General features: G+C 45.1%; 2 protein-coding genes across 2 annotated transcripts; one reads left to right on the forward strand and one right to left on the reverse strand.

The window, feature by feature from the left end:
• Positions 1 to 365: 365 nt before the first annotated feature.
• On the reverse strand, positions 366 to 2,998 carry LOC133923363 (transcription factor WRKY45-2-like). Its single transcript, XM_062368693.1, has 3 exons — positions 2,464 to 2,998; positions 2,239 to 2,325; positions 366 to 1,528 (listed from the first exon to the last, which is right to left on the reverse strand). Exons 1-3 carry the CDS (start codon positions 2,763 to 2,765, stop codon positions 1,015 to 1,017), a joined length of 903 nt encoding a protein of 300 aa, XP_062224677.1. The 5' UTR covers positions 2,766 to 2,998; the 3' UTR covers positions 366 to 1,014.
• Positions 2,999 to 17,949: 14,951 nt separating this feature from the next.
• LOC133923379 (transcription factor WRKY45-2-like) lies at positions 17,950 to 19,428 on the forward strand. The gene is made up of 3 exons (XM_062368696.1): positions 17,950 to 18,347; positions 18,446 to 18,553; positions 18,680 to 19,428. Exons 1-3 carry the CDS (start codon positions 18,082 to 18,084, stop codon positions 19,104 to 19,106), a joined length of 801 nt encoding a protein of 266 aa, XP_062224680.1. The 5' UTR covers positions 17,950 to 18,081; the 3' UTR covers positions 19,107 to 19,428.
• The last annotated feature ends 2,262 nt before the right edge of the window (positions 19,429 to 21,690 follow it).

Genomic DNA, 21,690 nt, shown 5'->3' on the forward strand with positions numbered 1-21,690 from the left:
GTATGCATGTATATACATACCTTTTCTTTCGTTCACAGTGGTACATGTAAACCTTGCACAAATCTAATAAAGAAACAGGGAGAGAGAGAGAAAGCACATGACATCAATTTGTAATGGCAAAATTTGCTACAGGATACTCAACTTTATTGGTATTTGCCATTTCACACTGAACTTTCAGTATTTAGCCACAAAACATTACAAATTTATGGCTCTTTGCCACAAGACACTATAACCATTAGAATAATATTTTTTTGGATTTCATGTGAGAGAGTTGATGAAAAGACCATTTTGCCCTTCAAGTTTGTAACAACAGTTTTAGCTTGGTAGGACCATTTTTCAATTTGGTTATTCAAAAAAATTTCAAATTCGAGAATTTCTTTTTCCATTTTTTTCAAGCCAAAACGGTTGCTACATACCCGAAGGACAAAATGGTCTTTTCATCAACACTCTCACATGAAATCCAAGAAAATACTATTCTAATGGTTATAATATCATACGGCAAAGAGCCACAAATTTGTAATATCTTATAGCTAAATACCGAAAGTTCGGTGTGAAATGACAAATAGTAGCAAAGTTTAATGTCCCGTAACAAATTTCATCATTTGTAATACTAGATGCTGGTTAATACAAACGCACACGCAAATAATCACGCCAACCGACGAAAACTAAGCTGGAGTAATGCACACAGGCTGTAAGCTAGTACAAGTAGTTAATTCTTGCACTGATTATATGATTTTATATCAAATACTCTATTTGATTATAAATACTTGTTATTTTGATTAAAGTCCGATCAAACTTTTAAAACTTAAAACATCAATAGCTTTTAAAATACTTAGTTTAAAAATATAAAAAATCACACGTATAGATTTATTTTAATTTTTTTATAATATTATATTTTTATGACCAGAGTGCAGTGGGTCATGGTAGATCTTGTAAACCCAGATTGACTGAACAAACTGTCGCCTGATTTGAACTTCGTAGTCCCATCCGACGAACCGTAGTTGTGGTCCGCCCTCAAAACGGCAAATCGTGGACTGGTAGCCCGTAGGAATCGCCGAAACACAGCGCACCCGTCACGTCGTAGTCCATGACATCGAGCCCGTCGTCAGCGTCAAGCGGCGGCAGCTCAGGTGCACCAGCGACCGAAACAGCGGGTGCGTCGCGCGTGCGCCCCTGCGGCTCCTGCACGAGGGCGACGTCGCCGCCGCCGCTGCTGCCGGGAGGAGACTGGCCCCCCAGCACGCACGCGAGCGACGACACGAGCACCTGGCGCTCGTGCTCCTCCTTGATGCCGCGTTCGTCCAGCAAGGCGCGGGCGTCCGGCTGCCGCGTCAGACCGGACGACAAGTCCAGCAGCGGGTTCGTCGCGCCGTACACAACCGCTTCTGGCTCCCAGGCCGGCGTGTCGCACGTGTGCTCGTTGACGTAGGTGACGGCGTACATCGGCGGGTCGCCGTTGCTGCGCTGCTGCACCTGCTTGGTGACCGGGCAGTTGCGCTCCCGGTGGTAGATGCATTTGTAGTAGCACCTGCGTACGTACAAAAATTAAGCAGGTAAGAGGCAAGTCGCTTACTTGTTGGAACAATAATGATTTGGCAGCAAGCCATCCATCTGCGTAGCACATGGCGGCTAGCCAGGAACTATTGCATCTGGGATGGTGACGTCACTCTTGGAGCATTATTTAGTGAGAAGTGACGTAAGGAAGATGCCTCACTGATTATGATGTAACTTTCGGGGACAAAAGGCTGGTCAAGAAAACAAACGTGGAAAAACATTTTTTACTTGGAAGATAAACAGTCGTCAACATCAAAATGATTCTAGCTAATCACTTGTTTTGGTGAAGGCCCTAATCAAGCTTTTGTTGATTTCAAACGTGTGGCCGTGAGGGGAGTTCGTCCGGCTCCGGCTGCTCAAGAATCTTTTTAGAGGCGTACACGGTGGGTGCGTGTCGAGCGACCTTTGGCGCTTGTCTCTTCTGTTACCGGAGCTTTTTTTTTTTTTTTGGCTACGCATCGCTATCCAAGCCCAATCCATCCATCTAGTGGAACAGCGTTCCCTGTACGCCGTCTCTAGAAGCGTCACGCTCTAAATTCTAAAACTTACCCTTGCAGGCACATGGTAATTTGCTTGTTTTGTTATAGCTGCCATGCAGAGTTTTTGGAGTATATATCATGTGATAATAATAGTAAATTTATGGGTTAACTAAGAACTAAGAGAGAGATTAATATATATATACACCTAGGGAAATTTGTGTTGGTGATCCTTTTCTGGCCGTACTTCCTCCACTGGTGCCCGTCGAAGTGCGGCGAGGATGTCAGTTTCTCCCTGTTAGACAACAATGCACACGACAAATCAGATCAGCGTGCATACTTAATTATATCACTGGGTAATAATTTGTTAGCACAAAACTCCCATCGAGTTGGTTCCTTTGTCAGCTGTGCAGGCATGCAGCAGACAACTCACTTTCTCGGGATGCTGTCGCCTCTGTTCCGGCCCGCGCTCGGCTCCGGCATTTCCGGCGGCGGGGCGCGGTCGGGCGAGCTCATGATAGAGAGGCAGACGGTGAAGGCGCGGGACATCTCCTGCAGGATTAGTGCCGCGGTGGCCTCGGCCTGCCCCTGCCCACGCAGCGCGCTCAGGGCCTCCGCCCGCAGCTGCTCCGTGAGCTCGTGCCCGCGCGCCAGCTCCCTGATGACCACCGCCTCGCGCTCGTCCGCGGAGACCGAGCTGCTGCCGCTCACGGCGAAGCGAGGCTGCGTCTGCATGGCTGCGCAGCTAGCTAGCTAGCGACCAGCAGCAAACCTTCGCTGTGCCGCTGTGGAGTGTTAGTTTTGTTCGTTGGTACGAATCGAAGTGCTAGGCAGTTTTGGTGGCGGGGATGGGCGGAAGTGGAGGGGGAGGGGGAGGCGTGACATCTGGTTTTATATAGCGGGAGCGCGGGAAGAAAGGTCGTGGCAGCTGCACAGCACAGCTCTGCGCAAGTTGGGCATGGTTTGGTGGTGGTATCAGGGGGTCACGCGGAGTTGCGGACTCGGCTTAGGACCGTACAGCAGGTCCTTTCTTAATATAGAAAGTTAGAAACCGTGGGGTGGGAACTTGCAGATAGGTATCCCCGGCAGACAGAATTGGGGGCTCTGTTTTACAATTACGTCCCCATCGTGTGCATATCTTTCGAAATTGAGAAACCTACACGGAAACTGGACATTTTATTTTCGATCTGTGGGATGGGAACTTGCAGATAGGTTACCCCTGCAGATAGAATAGGGATTGCAACTGAACATTTTCCTTATATATACTATAAACAAACTTTTTGCGGGGTACACAAATGAGAGTAAAGGCATATTATTGCCTTTGAGTGCTAGATATTCCAAGGATAACTGGTGAAAAGGTCTCAAAAATTAACTCTTCATCGAGATTACAAAGACAAAAATATTTACACCGTTTGTTTTGGTGGAACCAAATTATTAGGATGTGATCAATCAAATATATATCGCCGTTGGTGTAGTTATGTTGACAGCTATATTTCCGACTAGAGCATTAGATATGCACACTAGATAGAGTTTTTATTTCCAAATCTAGCCATAAAACTTGTATGAGCAAATTGGTTAGTTGCTACAACTTATGTACTCCTGCAAATTATAAATACCGCTATTTTCCATTTCTAAATCTTTTTAAGTCTCAACCAGCACATGCAATGGTAGTCTTTAGTTAAGCGCCTCTTTGTCCTCTTTAAAACAAGGTCGAATTTGGGGTCAATGTACTTGTGCACACACAAGCTTGTGTCTCGACATTTGACAAAAACTCAGTTTCTCGACATTTGACAAAGACCCATTTTCTCGACATTTGACAAAGACTCATTTTCCTTCGAGGAATGTTGAATCTTCAATGTAATCTTCAATGTACTATGGCATCTAAACAATACGTACTGTACGTACGTCTTGCTACTCCACTGGTCCTTTGCACAATTTGTCACTCATCAATCCTTTGTTTTCCATTCCTTAAACCTGATCTCTGGGCCATCATCCGGCAAAGAATTTGCTAGGATTGAACCGTTGAACTTAACCAGACAGCAACTGTATTGCCTAACTACTCCCGGCTAATCGTGCTACACGTGCAACTGCCAGCTGGTAGCCGTGATGCAAAACCTGTCACTCTACTGCCGGTCTGTGATAGGCTCATCCTTTCGTGAATCTCTGTCAACACGCTTTCCTTCAAAATTTACTGCATGATTTGACCGTCGTCAGTTGCTGCACCAGCCAGCTGGGAGGGAGCTAGCTAGGGATCGGAGCGGGGCCTCAACTCCGAGCACAAGTTTCCATGTTCCTGATGGAGATATCTGGTGGCTATGTATGGCGGCATGCTTGTCAATGCAATCGGATGGATTTGTTCACCAATTGGTCCATGGGGTTTCTTCAGATACTCATCCCGTGTTACTAAAACAGTCGCACTTGTACCTACGCTCGCTCATATGATCTGCCTGCCTACCCCCATGACATGTCTCAATCGAAATCAAAACACTGCTCCATTTGTCTACAGCAGCTCGCAGTTTGTTCATATATAATTGGCTAGTACTTAGCCTGACATCCTTTTGGAGTTCAGGACCGTTTCAAAGGGAGGTGACAATCTAGCATGCAAACGGGCACTAGTTTTCTCTTGAAGTCATGTCACCTTGCTCAGTATAAATGCTGTTAAGTTTATGTGACTGAAGCGCATGTACACACTACTACATAACATGTTTTATATGTCGGTTCATCACTGTTAGTCACCAAAAATCGATATTGATACAACTGTCACTGCCGGTTCATAAGAAAAATAGTATCGCTGGCGGTTTTAGAAAATAACCGACAGTGATAAGTTATTATCACTGCCGGCTCATATTGTACACCAGCAGTGATAGGTTTCAGTGCCGGTTCAAGAAAACATCCGGCAAAGAAGCCTAACCCTGGACCCAAACTTTTCATCCAATGGAGTCGAATTGGAGTTCACGTCCGCGTCCGTAGCTTATTTTCAATCCACTGGTCTCTTCCGCATGCTAGCTCCAGATTTTTCTAAGTTCACGTCCGAGCTTATCCCCTCTCTCTCCCCCAACCCACCACTCTCTCCCTCTCTCTCTCTCTCCTTAGCCACCATGCTGGACACCGGATACCTGCGAGTGAGGGCCAGATCCGCGACGGGGGCGGCTGGATCTACAGCGGGAGCGAGGGCCGAGGCACGCTGGGCAGCTCAGCCTCCTACACCGGAGAGTTCACCTCATGGCGTCGTCAACGCAGGTGCGGCCCGAGGAGTTCACGTGGCACCACGTGGAGCTCTCGCATGCGCTTCCTGGGGCCAGTGCGGTAGCCAAGCCGCTCCACCACACGCAAGCGCTGATCAAGCTCCTGTGCCTGCCGCTCACGCTGCAGGAGATCCACGGTGACCTCCATGGCGAGCACAGTGGTGAGGAGATCCACAGTGACCATACTAAGGAGCTCACCGGCGAGTTCACCGGCTACGCCCTGCCCCTCTTCCTCTATAGATCCAGCGGGAGGGCACGCTCCTCCTCCTCCCCACCTCCTCCATGCAGGGTGCAGAAGCAACAATTTTTGTGAATGTTTTGTGAGTGTTCTATGATTGCTCGGCTAGCTTGTTATGTGAATGTTCTATAATTTTTGTGAATGTTCTGTGAATGCATGTTCTGTGATTGATCGGCTAGCTTGTTCGGTAGCGGCAGCGGGAGCACCGCGTAGAGCGGTGGCCGAGGCGAGCGGCGACGGCGGAGTGGGCGTAGGGCCGAGCGGCATTTTTTTCTTTTTGTTTTTGGAAAATAGCAATTATGCTGGTGGACAACAGTCGGCAGTGATAGCAATCGGACTATCACTGCCCGTTACGTACCGTCGATTCTAAAATTAGCAGTGAAAGTTAGTTTGAAACCGACGGTGAAGTGCTGTTTTGTAGTAGTGGTGTGTGAACATTGAGCTAATTAAGCTCAAACCAATCACTGGAAGTCGCCAAGTAAACGCGTATGACTGCGCAAGTAGAAGACTGGTTCAGCCGCTGACTCGCTGACAGTATGTTTCAAATAATTTTTAAAGAAAGTTTGCTCTACATCCTTGCATCTGGGTCAAAAATGGAGGAGAAATTCTTCTTGGTCGGCGTACGTCTCTGATTGTTTATAGTTAAGGGTGTGTCTACGTCTGTACTTTGCAGTCCTAGATCGTTTTTTGGTCAAACACGAACGTAGGCGAACAAATTTCTCACCGAGACCTTTCTAGTTTCTAGTCGTTTAAATATAAGAGAAATTTGAGTGCAGTTTTGCATGCATGCGTGAAACGAACTACCGGCACAACCGCGTTCGTTTCGATTGCATGCGGGAATTCGATCTGAACGTTCTAAAATAAGATGGTCTGTTACTCTGGCCACGTGCGCAAGTGGACCTGAAAACCTAACGTGACTACTACTTAGAGATCGAAGAAAAAAGAGACCATGCAGTGCAGGGGTCGTAATTTAAGTAGTATTACATAGCTAATGTTTTTTTTCTGAAATCAACACAAGTACTTGTAATATACTACCACGAGGTAAGCAATCTTCTATCTGAGTAACTGTAATATACTCCTGCATATAGTACAGTATACTAAACGCAGAGAAAACTAAGCCTACAATGATCGTTTAGTACGTCTTTTGCTAACTCCACACGAGGTATCTCCAATAGTATAGCTACCTGCTATCTATAATAAATGTGCATATCATCTTAGATATTACAATAGATAACATCTCTAATGAATCAACTATAGCATTATTTCTGTTAAAAAAATACTTGACATTTTAGACATGACATGGTTTTTCATGTGAACCTTTGATCAAATTTTTTTATTAGAATATATTTACAATATACAATAAATTTATGATATTGTGAAAGTATTTTTCAAGACAAATTTACACATATGATTTTCATGTTTCTAAATTAAATATTTAAAAATTATTAGCAGTCAAAATATCGATAATTTGACTAGATCTTATCCAAAACCCAAAATATTTATGACCGGAGGGGTCGAGTTTTATAAAGAGACAGCCTTTAATTATCAGGCTTATTCAGAGGCTAGGCATATGCATGCAGTCCTGAAGTTTTATTATCTTCTGCTGTAACAGCCAAAACATTGAGCAAATGCAAGAAAAAAGATCAGGTGACCAGCATCTATGTAATCTTAACATGTGCAAGGTAGATTGTCTGCTTAACACCATTCCTGATGGAGATTAGGCTGAGACTAGACTAGTAGGGCTGGTAATGGGTTGGGGTGGGTTAGGGCCCCACGGGGTTTAGACTTGGCGGGGGTGGGTTCAAAATTAGCCCCATGGGGGTTATGGGTCGGGGACCCAATTAGTGTTCGGGTTGGGTGCGAGGGGGCATCTTTTCGCTTGCGGTCGTAAGCCAGCGCCCATAACGGTGGCCCAACCGCCCAAGCTAACCAAGCCAGCCCAATTGCCCCCACCTAACCCTAACCCTGACGCCTCGTGCCCCCATAGCCCATGTCGCTGCCCGCCCTCCGCGCCGCTGCTCCCACCCGCTTGTCGCGCCGCTGCCCGTTGCTCTTGTCACGTTGTTGTGCCACCGACCTCCTCTCCCGCCCACCCATCGTGCCGTCACCCTCAGTTTTCGCATCAGCACTCAGATCCCACCCGTGGGGTCCCTGTCAGGTTTCGGGTCCCTGGCAGGTTTAGGGCTAGGGGTGAATTCTCACATGTTAGTAGTTTCGAGGTCGGGTCGGGTTTTGCATATTGGGTTCGGGTCAAGTACATTCTTGATGTACCCGGTCTCAACCCGTCCCGTTGATAGACCTAGACCAGATCCATGCAACTCTCCCAAAAATTCCAGCCCCTAGGATTTCCCAGCACCACCACCGTGGTCCCGCTCCTCCTCCCTGTCCGACGACCTTGTCGGCGGCAAGGAGGAGTGGGGACCCACCTCCCTCCATAAATCTAGTACTAGCTAATATGTTTAGCATCTAAATCAGTGTTTCCCTTTTGTAGTTTTAGCCCATGTGGTCATTCCCGAAGGTTTTGTCATCCAACTCACCACTGTTGAAACTCCCCTGCCTGCTCCTCATGGTCGCTCAGTGGGCAGACGACCTTAAGAGGCACTAGTCGTGCCAGGGCCGGTGGGACACTGTCATCATCCAAAGAGATGGTGATGAGGCCCAACGGGTGGGGTGGGGCAGGAGCAAATTTCCATCTGCTCGTTGAGTTTGATTTGGAGCCCGTCGCATACCTCCGACTCCTCACAACTAGATCCAACTGCATTGGCTCTTTACCACTTGTTTCACCTCTCATCACCACACCGCCACTTTCTGGATATCTGCAAGCCCAAAGACACTACCTGTTACCAACTAACAGAAATTGAGAAGGGAGAATTGGGGATCGAGCAACGGCGAGGTGCCGTGCTTCATCTGTTCTTTCAGTTCGTCGTTCTTCCTTAGTTTGTTACATGACATAATGAACTCATATAGAGTTTCTCCTCACTCTTAGACACACGCTCACCAATCGATTACATATCAGCTGGCCACACACACCACTGCATGGGCCGAAATCCATCACACTCGCCATTCTGGCCCAAAGACCCTGGGGTTTGGTTTCCTCTGTCGTGCCACTTCCTTCCGCCTTCCTTCCCCCTTGGCGTATTCCTTAGCATCAGTTCTCTTCTTCTTACTAGTTCTTTCGCTTGGCGCAGCTTCCAGCTCGTCATGCTTCGTGGTGGCCATCACATGGTCGGTGACAACCCTCCCTTCTTGAAAGACGGCTTGTCCCCAAGTCAGTGCACGTCGAAATCATTGATGGAGATCTTCTTCATATTTCAAGGTGGTGAAAGAGTACGGCCAAAGAGACCATTTCACCAAGACTTGAGGCACCACCTTGTTCTAGTGTCAATGTAGGCAATGATCCAAGATATATTCTGGTACCTACAGATTAGCTGGCAATTCAGGTAAATCAACACATACCGGTGTTGGAGACTGGATGGCCTTTTTCAGTTGGGAAACATGAAAAACCGGAAGAATTGAAGATGAGGCTGGTAACTGCAATTTATAGGCCACTGATCCTATCTTTTGGATGACTTGATAAGGGCCAAAATATTTGAATGATAACTTGTGATTGGCTCTGGTGGCAATAGAAGTTTGAATGTATGGTTGTAACTTCAAATAAACCCAATCTCCAACTGAAAACTATCGATCAGATCTCCTTTAGTCAGCTTGCATTTTCATTCGGTGCTAAGCCCTCTGTAAGTGTTGCTGCAGCAATTTGACCATAATCTCTCTCTCTCTCTCTCTCTCTCTCTCTCTCTCTCCCTGTGTGTGTGTATGTCTCTCTCTCTCAACCATTCTTGAAGATCAGATGTTTGGCAAGATTCAATTCTATCAATGCCCAAATGTCTTGGTTCATAGCCGTACAGCATTTCAAAAAGAGTTTTGCCTAGAGTTGAGTGATAACTGGTGTTGTACCAAAATTCCTCTAGGGAAAGCCAATTAACCCATTTCTTTGGACAAGCATGAATGAAACATCTAAGGTAAGTTTATAAGCACCAATTAACCCTTTCGATTTGACCATTTGTTTGACGGTGGTATGAAGTACTCATCCACAAATCTATTCCTGTCAATTTGAATAATTCTTGCCAGAAGGAGCTAGTAAATATCTTATCTCGATATGAAATAATAGCTCGAGGAAGACCATGTAACTTGAATACACTTGGAAAGCAGAAAAAGGATATGCCAAAGGAATCAAATAGGAATACCTTGAAAACTTGTCAACCACTACAAAGATGCAGTTATAATGAGCTGTTTTTGGGAGACCTTCAATAATATCCATTGTGATTTGTCACGTCCTAAATTCTTAATCACGCATTTAAGCAAGATTATGCTTCTTAAGCATTATGCTTAAATTTTGCGTAATGGTAATCTGGAGCGCTAATGCACTTCATTAATAATCATTGGGTAAGAGAGAAAATTGGGGGAGAAAGTAATAGAAAATGCATTGAAAATACCTATTCTTTCTAACATGTGGGCCTCACATGTGGCCCCACCCCTCACCCACTCCCTCTCTCAAGTGGGCAGCACCCCACCTACCCTCTCTCTCTCCTCTCCTCACTCCCCACGTTTCCCCCAGCAGCTGCAGCAGCCCCCCCCCCTCCCTCTCTCCCTCTCCCACTCAAGCACTCTCTCTTTTCCTCCAAAATCCGAGCTCAAGTGGAGGATTCAAGGTATGCATGTGGTACCATTGCATTCTCTAGCTCATGAGCTACTCATCTATCCAATCCATTTTTTGTTTTCGTGGAATAATCGATTAGTTCTTGAAGTTCTTGGCATTCTTGAGTTTTTTGGAGCAAAAATGGAGTTTTGGTCGAATCTGAGCTCTAGAGTTGTGTTGGTAGTTGATGAGCAAGTTCTAGTACCCTTAAACTATCCCGTACATGTTCCCTTTAGACTTGGAAAAGATCGCAACTCGAATCAACCAAAAATCCACTCAAGAACAGTTTTTAGGCTGACTTGGATACTCCGGACTCACCCGGATACTCCGGGTTCAGCAGAATTTGTCCAATGAATTGTGTTCAAAATTGGTTAGGGTTTAGGGTGCGGGTTTGGTTTAGGATCTCTTGGATTGGGCATGTACACGTTTGTGTAGCACAGATTTGTAAAATAAGTCAAATCACCCGAGTGGAAAAATCATGAAGAAACGAAGTCTATATCGCTCGGATTATCCGGACAAGCCCGGAGGCTCTAGGTAGTTATGTGATCGTGTAGCTGAGAGTTTTGTTCGGAACCTCACTCGAAGTGTCCAGGGTATCCCGGATAGTCCGGACCAACCTTGTAGGTGTATCAGGAACCGGGGGTCCCCGAATAGCGAGGCCAGGCCAGCCATCCGCCACATGGCGCCATCCCGCGAGGTCTCTCTTGTGGGATGAGAAAAGGCCAAGTCCCGGGAGAAGGTGCTCGGGGCCACGATCGGTGGCCCCTGAGTACCCCAGTACCCCGATGATCCACGGAATCCGAGTACCGGGAAGAAAGTGCTCGGGGAGGTGCCCGGTCACCCCCGAGCACCCTAGTCCCCCGACGATCAGAAGAGCTAAGTTCCAGGAGAGAGTGCTCGGGGCTGCGTGCGGCAGCTCCCGAGCGCTCGGTTCCCCGAAGATCCGTACAAGAGTGCTCGGGGCTGCACGTGGCAGCCCCCGAGCACTCGGTTCCCCGAGGGTTCGTACAAGAGTGCTCGGGAGAAAGTGCTCGGGGAGGTGAACAGTATGACCGGGCGTGCGACGCATTTTTCACCCCCGGTCACTTCATCCAGAAGAAATGATGACGCCCTTTCCATTTATGGCGTCTCAAAACTCGAGCCCCCTCCTTTCCGTTCGGGGCATGTCATGGCCGGCAAGTACTTAAAATAGCCGGCAACACAGAAGAGAGAACATCGAACAACGAAACACCAACAGAGAGAGAGACAACATCAACAACGGCGAAAGAACCCCAACCCCACGAAGAACACAGCGCAAGAGAGACACTGTGAGCAAGGTTGAGCACAGTTCCAGCCGAAGAACAAGGAGCCTCAAGCTTTTAGTTAGGCCAAAATTCTTGTAACCAGTAACATCCTTGAGGGACTTCCTCAAGAAAGTTATAGCATCCATACATGAGTAGGGTATTACACCCCCGTGCGGCCCGAACCTGTCTAAATTTCGGTGCATTTACTTTTTCTTGCACTAGGTCGTCACCCCCACCACCGGCCGTTGCATTCATTCCCATTTACTCCTCCGACGAACTTATTCAGGATCATCCCCCCGGCCGAATCTCTAAAAAGGGGTCTCTTGGGATCCCTGCGACAGGAGTTAATCCTCCGACAAACCTGGAGGTTCTGAGTCAAGTTAAAATAATACTAACCGAGAGCATGTCCCGGATAATTCGGGCCAGTCAAATAAAAAGCAGTAACCAAGCACCTCTTCCGGAGGGTCACCTGGAGGGTCCGAGCTCGGATACTCCGAACCAGTCCAGATACTCCGAATGGCTGTTATTTTTCGGTTTTCATTTAGATCGTTTAGTATTGCATTGATTCGCATATCTTATACTTCTAGCATGTTGTGAAGCATTGTGGTATGTATTGTTGCACTTTATTCATACTCATGGCATTGCACGCGTTATTCTTTTTAGAGAACATCGAGCCGGTGATCCAGGAGTGCGAAGGAAACTTTGGGCAGCCACCTAAACAACAAGGCAAGTATCTATCGTATTGCACCCTATCAATTGAATTGTATGAAGATCTAAATATTGATAAATTATGCTTATGTATAGGTTTGCATGTATAGGGAGTCGATGTCGGAAACAAATGGGTAGAACCTACATCAATTGCATTCTTCTACCTTGATGACTTGTTCATCCACATTTCTTGTAGCTTTGAGATGATGTTATGTCTAGGTACAAGTTCTACTCATATGCTTAGCCATGCTTAGGTCTTTCGGTAGAATTCGAGCATTTTTCGTTGTTCGCAAGCATAGGATTTACTTTTGTCGCACGAATATATGGTTGAGGTTGTTATGGTTGGTTGAGTAGTGAGTATAACACGAGATGTGGGCGGTGTTAGGGGTGTCATCTGCCCTCAAGGAAAGTTCGGAAAGGGAACCCAGACACCGTAGGCTGCTTGCGTCGTTTAAGACCGTCCATCAGTACAGTTGGTTTTAGCACTTAGCTTACTCACCATATGCCAATCTAATGGTAAGATGAGCCAAATACCTTCGCAGTTGTGGCTTTGTGGGGCCTGAACATCGACGGTGTGAGCGGGCGGGCTTGTAAGTGGTACTAGTTTGCTCCGGGAGTAGTTCTAGTACCGCCGCGCCGAGTGATGCATGCCGCACACGGTTGGGGCTGGTTGGGAAAGGTTGACACGGATATCCCCTTGTGTGCACTTTAGCGGGTGGCACAAGCCGTATGGTTCCTGAGTCATGTGGGTCCAGAAGTATCCCCTGCAGGGTGTATAAACAGTTCAAACTGCCGCGCTCTCGGTCATGAGCATGCTATGGTTTCATTTGTATCGCTCGTAGAGTTCTCGCTTGTGTTTTGTGGTTCAGATATGTGGGAGATAGTCGAGATGGCACTTGTTATATATTGATACTATTGTGGTTACAGTTTCACATGATCAGTTGGTAGTTGCAGGGTAATTTCGTAGATGTTGGTTAAGTTAGTTGCTCACACATATGCCTAGGTTGTTTACCGCTTTAATTAACTTAATCGCATGTTTATATTCTTGATAACAGCTCAATGCATAATTTTTGGAGTCGGGATATTATATACCCATATTGTGTAAGTATTGCGAGTACCTTCGTACTCAGGGTGCTCCCCTTAAGTTGATGCAGGTACTCCGGCTGCTGAGGATGGGGCGATGTTCAGCTACTTTGTGCCTGCCGATCATGGTGGCAGCCAGGAGTAGTGCATCATACTCCGAAGCTCGAGCTTGTAGAGTGAAGCCTAAGGGCATGTGGCTCCACTCTCTTTTATTGTCTAGTTTATTCTTTCCGCTGCTTAGATCTTTGGATAGTTAGGAGTTAAGGGGTTTTTGTTTCCTCCTAGCTCACTTTGTTATAAATTGTTGTAATAAGTTGCATGCTTAATTTTTTAATATAAATATTTATTACTTGTTCTTTATTAAGCTATGTTGTGATGTACTATGTTGGAGGCATGTGTTCTGATCCTTAGGCACAAAACGCGTGCCGGGACTACTAGAACAGGATTCTGGTTAATCGTCGAGGTTGAATTATGAATAATGATCCTCCTGATGATTAATTAGAATATTGTTTGGATGGTTCCTCACATGATTACTTGCCAAGTATCCTCTAGAACTGGTAATGGAACCAATAATCTACGGTAAGGTACTCTCTCTGCCTTGGCTTGTTGGCAGATCTGACAACTAGAAATAAATTCTTTTACTTGTTGTTTCATCTTGGACCAAGCAAAGAGGTGTTTGATTCTTCTGTAAGTGACTTCAAATCCATAATGACCTCCAATAGCACTAGTATGAAGGGCTTGTGACACTTTCTTTTGCAATTCAGCATTATTAGGGAGCCAAATCCTATCCTTATATCTTATCAATCCTCCCTTTAGACAGAATGAGCCCAGTCCACCCTTGATGGTCAATTCAGCCAACAGTTTTTTGGTTGCTTCATCTTGTGGGTAAGCAGCTATGACTTCCTCTAACCAAACTCGATAAGAAACTAAGATCAAGGATAATTCTACACTTTCTCCATGAGAGACTCTGGACTGAGCATCAGCAACACTATTGTCTGAACCCTTCTTATAAGATATGGTATATTGGGGATCCAATAGCTTAGTCATGGCCTTATGTTGCCATGGAGTAGACAACCTTTGATTTTCCAAATGAGTCAAAACTTTTCTGATCGGTTTTGATGTGAAATTCTGCTTGTTGGAGGTATGATCTCCAATGATCCACTGCCAAAATTATTGCAAGGTACTCCTTTTCATATGTTGACAGCCCTTGTGTCTTTGGTCCCAAGGATCTGCTCACAAAGGCAATTGGATGGCCATCTTGTTGAAGCACAGCCCCAATACACTTATCTGAAGCATCTGTCTCAACAATGAAGGGTTTGTTAAAATCAGGCATAGCCAATACTGGTGCAGTGATCGAAGATGTCTTTAATGCCTGAAAAGCTTCCTCGGTGGCCTAATTCCATACAAAGAGTTCCCCCTTCCTGAGAAGGTTTGTAAGTGGTTTGCTTATTTGACAAAAATGCCTTATAATCTTCCTGTAATACCCCACTAGACCCAAAAAACTTCTCACATCTTTCACACTTGCAGGAGTAGACCAATTTTTGACAATGGAAACTTTGGATGGATATGTCTGCACACCTTCAGCACTGATGATGTGGCCTAGATAGGCTAATTTGGATTGAGCAAAACAACACTTAAAAAATTTCACCTTAAGGCTATTTGCTTCAAGAATTTCAAACACTTGTTGGATATGCTGCAAATGGTCTTCCCAAGTCTTACTCTAGATAAGTATATCATCGATGAGGACTATAACACATTTGCATAAAAGAGGAGCTAGAACTGAATTCATTACCCCTTGAAACGTTGCAAGATCTCCTGTGTGACCATATAGCATAACCTTATACTCATAATGCCCATGGTGTGTTTGGAAGCGGTCTTAAACTCCTCTCCTTCTTGTATTCTGATTTGATGATACCCGGCTCTCAAATCCAGTGAAGTGAACCAACATGCACCGAACAAGTCATCTAATAGTTCATCTATGATTGTTAAGGGAAATTTGTTCTTGATGGTCAAAGCATTGAGTCTCTTATAATCAACACAAAGCCTCCATTCACCAGTTTTCTTTTTGACCAGCAGAACTGTGGAGGCAAAGGGACTTGTACTCAATTGAATCATACCAGTCTGTAACAGGTCAGCCACTTGCTTCTCAATCTCATCCTTCTGAGAAGGATTATATCTATAAGGATGCAACCTGAATGGTTGTGCTCTCTGCATAAATGGTATAGCATGATCACTTGTTCTCTTAGGTGGAAGTCCAACTGGAGCACTGAACATATGTGCAAATTTCTGAACCAGTTGCTAAACTTTCAAATGCCACTTACTAGGGACTGCCTCATCAAAATTGATAGGTTGCAGCTGTATGACATGAATTTGACCATCTGCTCTCTATATAGCCTCTAATTGATAATTGTTCAGAGGTGCACCCAATTGAACAACAGGTTTGATGCCTTGAATCTTCAACATAACTCCTTTATGTTGAAATGTCGACCATTTCTCCACCCAAAGCACCTTTATAGGGCTATGGTCTTCCAACCAAGCCATTCCCAAAATAATATCATAGCAATGGAGAGGTAGAATTTTAAAATTATTGTAGGAGGTGTGTCCTTGAACACCCCAATTTTGAGCAATCAGTTCATGAGTGCAAATCAGCAGTCCACCATTTGCTATCTTAACCCTCAAAGGTTTACTCAATTTCTTCCAGCCACTCATAGAAGATGCAAACTATTCATTAATGAAGCAATGAGAGCTACAAGAATCAACCACATAATCACCTCACTTTGAGTAAGATAACCTGGTATTCTGATAGTTCCTGCTCCTTCAATGCCAGTTATAGCTTGGTGAGAGATGGCCATCAAATCTTCTTTGGAATCTTGTACTGCCTCTTCAGCTAAATCTGAGTTGTTTGTATCTTCAAAAGATAGTTGCCAAATTTCTTCAACTACATTAAGAGAGACTGTTGAAACACACTTGTGATTAAGACCCCATTTCTCTCCACATTTGAAACATAAACCCTTAGATCTTCTGAGGCCCTCAAAGCAGAAAGTTTATCTTCAGAGTTGTGATGCTTAGACATACTGCCATTAAAAGAGCCCTTTCTTTCATCAAGTTGTGCAGTTGGTGCAAAACTTTTCAGTGCAGAGGATAGGTTGTTTTGAGAGGTCTTGATAGAACTTTTATGATATGGTACTCCTTCAACCCTCTTGTAATCTCTCCTTGGAGACTCTTGCAAAACTTCTTCCTGCAACAGGGCCAAAGAGCTAGCAGTATCCAGGTCTATGGATCTATGAAGTAAAACAACTGCCTTTATATCACCCCTCAAGCCATCTATAAATCTATTGGTGATAATAGATTTGCTCATAGTGGAATCGTGTGCTAGCAGCTGATGCACCAGATCATCAAAATTTTCTATATACTCTACTAGAGTGCTAGTCACAACGATCACGGTTTGTGTGACGGTTTCGCTTTTCGTCACATATAGACAGTGGCTGCACAAATTTTAGTGACGAAACACGCACTAATAATGACATTTAATAGGACACTATATGACAAATAAAACAGTCACAGAATACCCTATCTTCCATGACGACAGTGAAATCGTCATAAAATGCCGCATGTTTTATAACGATTTTGTGGGTTTCATCACTAAATACATTCTATGACACAGATTCCGTGATGAAGCGCGTGACGTGAAAAATACATCACTATTATTATGATGTGACAAAAAATCGTTATACCATGATGATACCCTATCATCATCATTAGTCAGATTTCTTGTGGTACCTACACAGAATCTCGGGGCACTTGTCAGCTCTACATCAAATTTTGAGATTATAGACTAAAATAAAGTGATTTAAATCTTTATTTTTAGTTTAAAATAAAAATAAGATAGCTTATCAAAATACTCATAGCTCCAATTCCATATATTCATATAGCTAAAAATTCTTAGAACTAAAGCTGCCAAACATGCCCTTGTTTTCTTTCTTCTTTTTATCTCTCCGCGCGCGCGTATGCATGTGTCATTATCGCCGTGGTGTCCTGTAGTTAATCAAGGGAGAGTCTTAATAAGAAACGCTATATAGGATCAACCGTGTGCCGCGAAACAGTGAACTGAATTGAACTCAACCGAACACATGTGACGTCCAACGCTTCATCTCACGACGTATAAACAAGGGTGCAACACGTCTTGACGCTAACCGCTACGGCATCAACATGTATGTATGCTCCATGTGACAATGAGGCTCCGGGTCCCCTTGCGTGTGAGCGTATCTACGACGACTAGACTAGCTTTCGGTGATCATAAACTAGTTTCTTCTCCTAGTTTAATCATCCGTTTGCTGCTGGCCTCTCATGGAGTGAGAAGAGCAGGGCTCGGAGATATATAGGGCCATAGGGATCGGGCTGATCCGAGAAAAACGGCAGGCGCGTAGCTAGTGAGTGAGATGACGCCAACGTGGAGCTAGCTCTGGTTGTGTACGTCAGATGCAGAGTGAGTAACCTGTTGCAGCCAAAACAAAAAAGAAGGAAAGCAGGGTAGGCTTGTCGCCTAGCGCTCCACTCGGCTCGATCGCTGACCGACTATTGCTCCTTCTTCGGCGCGGCTTCCCTTCCCTTGCCGATCCAACGCCTATAAATACTGTGCCTAGCCAGGCTCGTTGCCTTTGCCTCATCTGCTTCTGCCTCTGCCTTCTGCCCACACACACAACCTGACACCAACAAGTGAGCCGCGAGAGTGCGAGACAACTAGACGCATCGAATCGAAGTAGCAAGCGCAGTTACATTTTATTTGAGTAGTAGCAGGATGGCGCTGGGCAACCCGGCTGCCGTGGTGCTGGAGCTGATGACGATGGGGCAGCAGTCCGCGGCGCACCTCGGTGACCTGCTCCGGGCCGCGTCCCCGGCGTCGCCGCCGTGGGAGCACCAGGAGCTCACCGCGGAGATCATCCGCTGCTGCGGCCGCGTGGTCGCCGCACTCAGGGCCACCGACGGCAAGAAGAGGAAGGCGGTCGAGCGGGAGGACGCAGCAGCATCATGTTCTCGTCCTCTGGTGCCGCCGCCCAAAAGAAGGTTCGGCCACCGTTTCCCTCTTACACGATAGCCTTGTACTACATCGTTTAGCAACTGAAGAGGCAGTGATAGTAACAATTTGCCGTTCAACTTCGCAGGGCGCGCGGCGCAGAGCCGCTCAGAGAGGTGAGGAGCGGCACGATGGTGGACGGCTTCATCTGGAGGAAGTACGGGCAGAAGGACATCAACGGCCGCAAGCACCCGAGGCAACAACCCGTCCCCTTTCGATGAGTTTTTTTTGTGCTGTCGTGGTAGCAAGCACAAACAATGTACTGCACACATGTGGCTGAATCGGCGAATTGACTGGATGGATGTTGTTAAATCTCCTGCAGGCTCTACTACCGGTGCGCGTACAGACACCAGGGGTGCACCGCGTCGCGGCGGGTGCAGCGGACGCAGGAGCCCGCGGCGTACGAGATCGCCTATTACGGGGAGCACACGTGCAGGGGCGCCGCCGCGTGCCAGGGAGGGGCACCACCGCCCACCGTCGTCGACTCCGGCTCCAACGCCTGGGGATCAGTCGACGCAAACAGAGGCTCGCCTGCCTCGGAGCAGTGGTTCCGCGATAGCGAGTTGTCGCTGGGATGGTGGTCGCCGGCGTTGTCGGAGGTGGGGTTTGAGGCGCAGACGCACGAATGGCACGGCACGGCCCGAGTGGAGGAGCCAAGCGCAACGCCTTGCTACGCTTCTGATCCGGTGCTGGAGTTCTTGGACGGCTGCTTCGGCTGGGAATCCGTCATCCACGACCCCCTTCAGTAGCATAGCAGCTCAGCTGGCCCAGCATCCACGTGGATGATTTGCGCAGTAAATTCTGTTACGTGTAATCACCGTCGCAGCAGTCTGATCTGGTTAGTGACTAGCGAGTGAGTGGCAACCTACGCGGGTCAGAGGCAGGCCTGCCCATGATGTTGCCATGGAGCAGACCAATTAGAATTTGTTTCGTGAAATTTTACCCTAAAATTTTCAAAGCAGGTTATCTCTATCTGTATTAATTCTTGAAGTTAGAGTTATAGACGGATAGAATAAGTGTTTTTAGTTGTGACATCTTATTTTTATTTTAATTAAATATATATTTAATTTACTTTGTTTTATCTTACAAACTTTGAATCCTATATAAATCTCCAAGTTCTGTTAAATAGGATATTAGTTCCGGTAATATTTTATTTCAACAAAGGGATTAAGATCATCAAGGCATCACGTGGACGTGTTAATACATAAATGTGCAAGGAATGGTTGAACATGTCGAGGTCTCAGGGAAAAAAATGCCACTTGCAGAATAGAAATGGAGTGAAGTAAAGAAACAAGTTGATTACACGTGAGCAGGTAGACATCACGGATAAACTTTCACCTTAGCTCCCTGAAGACCGGCATCATGTGAATCGAAACAGTTCGACTAGACTTCCTTTCCATAAAAAACACTTAGATTAGACGTATACCTGACGCGTCCGTGATGTGATAACATAAAAAACACCACGCTGACATGCCCTTTGTTGACCAACATTGGTTCACGTTCATCTCTCCAAGACAATCGAAGGGGAATGGCCGTAGTGCCGCAGTGGCATGTCCCACGATGTGAAAGCATGCTTGAACGGCGCAAACCTTAGCAATGATCCAAAATTCACTTTACGTACCACGGAAGTCAACTCGCAGTGCAATATTCACAATGAGATTTTTTAAAAAAACTAAAAAAATTATTCTTATATATCATAAGCAGTTAGACTAAGTTACGGATGAAAGATGAAAACTCCTCTGTACATATAATCGGGGTAGAGGATTCCAATTTTGCTCCATACTTGGTTAGTTCATATGCTAGTCTATTATAATCTCTCTTACAATATATTATTTCATAAGTCTTAAATGAAAATACAATAAGCTCTTAATTTCACATATTACAATAGCATTAACACTAAAGTCAATAATATCATCACGTAGAATCTGGCATAAGTTTGCGGCATCTATTTTCAGAATGACTTGGTCTACACCAAATTGATTAACCAACTTCAGTGCTTCAGCACATGCAATTATTTCAGACTGTGTCGTATCCTGTACATTATCAATCCTTCCGGCTGCTACCAAAAGATGTTTCCCTTCTTCGTTTCTCAGTATGGCTCCCCATGCTCCAGACTTAGTTTTCTAACAGTAGGAGCCATTCGTGTTTATCTTCAGCATATTGTCTGCCGGTGGTTTCCAATGGTATTGAACGGTCTATTTTTCAAATCGTTTCTCTACATCAGCAAACTCCATAAATTCTCTTGCAAAAGCATTCACTTGGAGAACCACTTCATCATTCTAAGGGAGGGCTTCCCCAGCATTTACTTTATTTCGTATAAACCACCAGTATCAAAATAAAATCATTACCTTCAATTTTATCTCTTCATGTAACAACCATATTTCATCTAGCACTTGCAGAGCATAACCGCACAAAGATAGCTTTAGTATTACCTCTTATAGATGTAATTCTCTCCATATTTGTTTAATTTTCTTACATTTCAAGAAAAGATGACCACCATCTTCATCAAGACGTGTACATATTACGCATCTTGTATCAATATCGACACATCTCTCTTGATATTCAGAAATAGAGGAAGACTATTATGGGAGAATCTCCATAGAAAATGCTTCACCTTATTGGGGGCTTTAATTTTCCAAAGTTTACTCCATTTAAAGATGCCATTTATCAGTTATACGTCCCATTGGCCTGACACAGGATTAATAAGTTCATTTACTTTTGTTAAGAGGCATGTGCTCCTGTCTGTACTCACAAATCTTGAGTTTGTTTTCGGCAACCATGGGTCATCTCATATTTTGATTCGTGCGCCATCCCCCACTCTCCATACGAGTACTTTCTTCAGTAGTTGTATTCCATTTAGGATGCTTTTCCATGCATAAGAAATCCCAACTTTTGCCTTTGCATTCAATATGTTTCCATCTGGGAAGTATTTTGCTTTGAGCACCTGTGCACATATTGATTCTAGGTATTGTATAATTCTACATCCCTGCCTTGCCAACATTGCAAGATTAAATCCATTTAAGTCTCTAAAACCCAAACCATCCAAACACTTCGGTTTCATCATCTTTTCCTTGCTCAACCAATGAATTTTATGCTCATTATCTTGTTGAGCCCACCAGAATCTGACAATCATATTTGTGATTTCATCACAAAAAGTTTTTTGTTAGATAGAAACAGTACATTGCATAGATTGGCACTGCTTGTGCTACTGCCTTAATCAAGATCTCTTTTCGAGCCTTTGACAATATTTTCTCCTTTCAACCTTCCATATCTTCTATTTTAAATATTCAAAAGTCTTCTTTTTTTTTTTTGATTTCCCAATATATACCGGAA

This window comes from Phragmites australis, chromosome 1 (assembly GCF_958298935.1).
Source record: "Phragmites australis chromosome 1, lpPhrAust1.1, whole genome shotgun sequence".
Taxonomy (NCBI): Eukaryota; Viridiplantae; Streptophyta; class Magnoliopsida; order Poales; family Poaceae; genus Phragmites; species Phragmites australis.

Coding starts and splice junctions, on each gene's coding strand:
- LOC133923363 (XM_062368693.1), bottom strand. CDS start 2,765: ATGCAGACGCAGCCTCGCTTCGCCGTGAGCGGCAGCAGCTCGGTCTCC. Junction 2,326..2,463: donor GGCGACAGCATCCCGAGAAA/GTGAGTTGTCTG, acceptor GTTGTCTAACAG/GGAGAAACTGACATCCTCGC. Junction 1,529..2,238: donor ACCAACACAAATTTCCCTAG/GTGTATATATAT, acceptor GTACGTACGCAG/GTGCTACTACAAATGCATCT.
- LOC133923379 (XM_062368696.1), top strand. CDS start 18,082: ATGGCGCTGGGCAACCCGGCTGCCGTGGTGCTGGAGCTGATGACGATG. Junction 18,348..18,445: donor GTGCCGCCGCCCAAAAGAAG/GTTCGGCCACCG, acceptor TCAACTTCGCAG/GGCGCGCGGCGCAGAGCCGC. Junction 18,554..18,679: donor AACGGCCGCAAGCACCCGAG/GCAACAACCCGT, acceptor AATCTCCTGCAG/GCTCTACTACCGGTGCGCGT.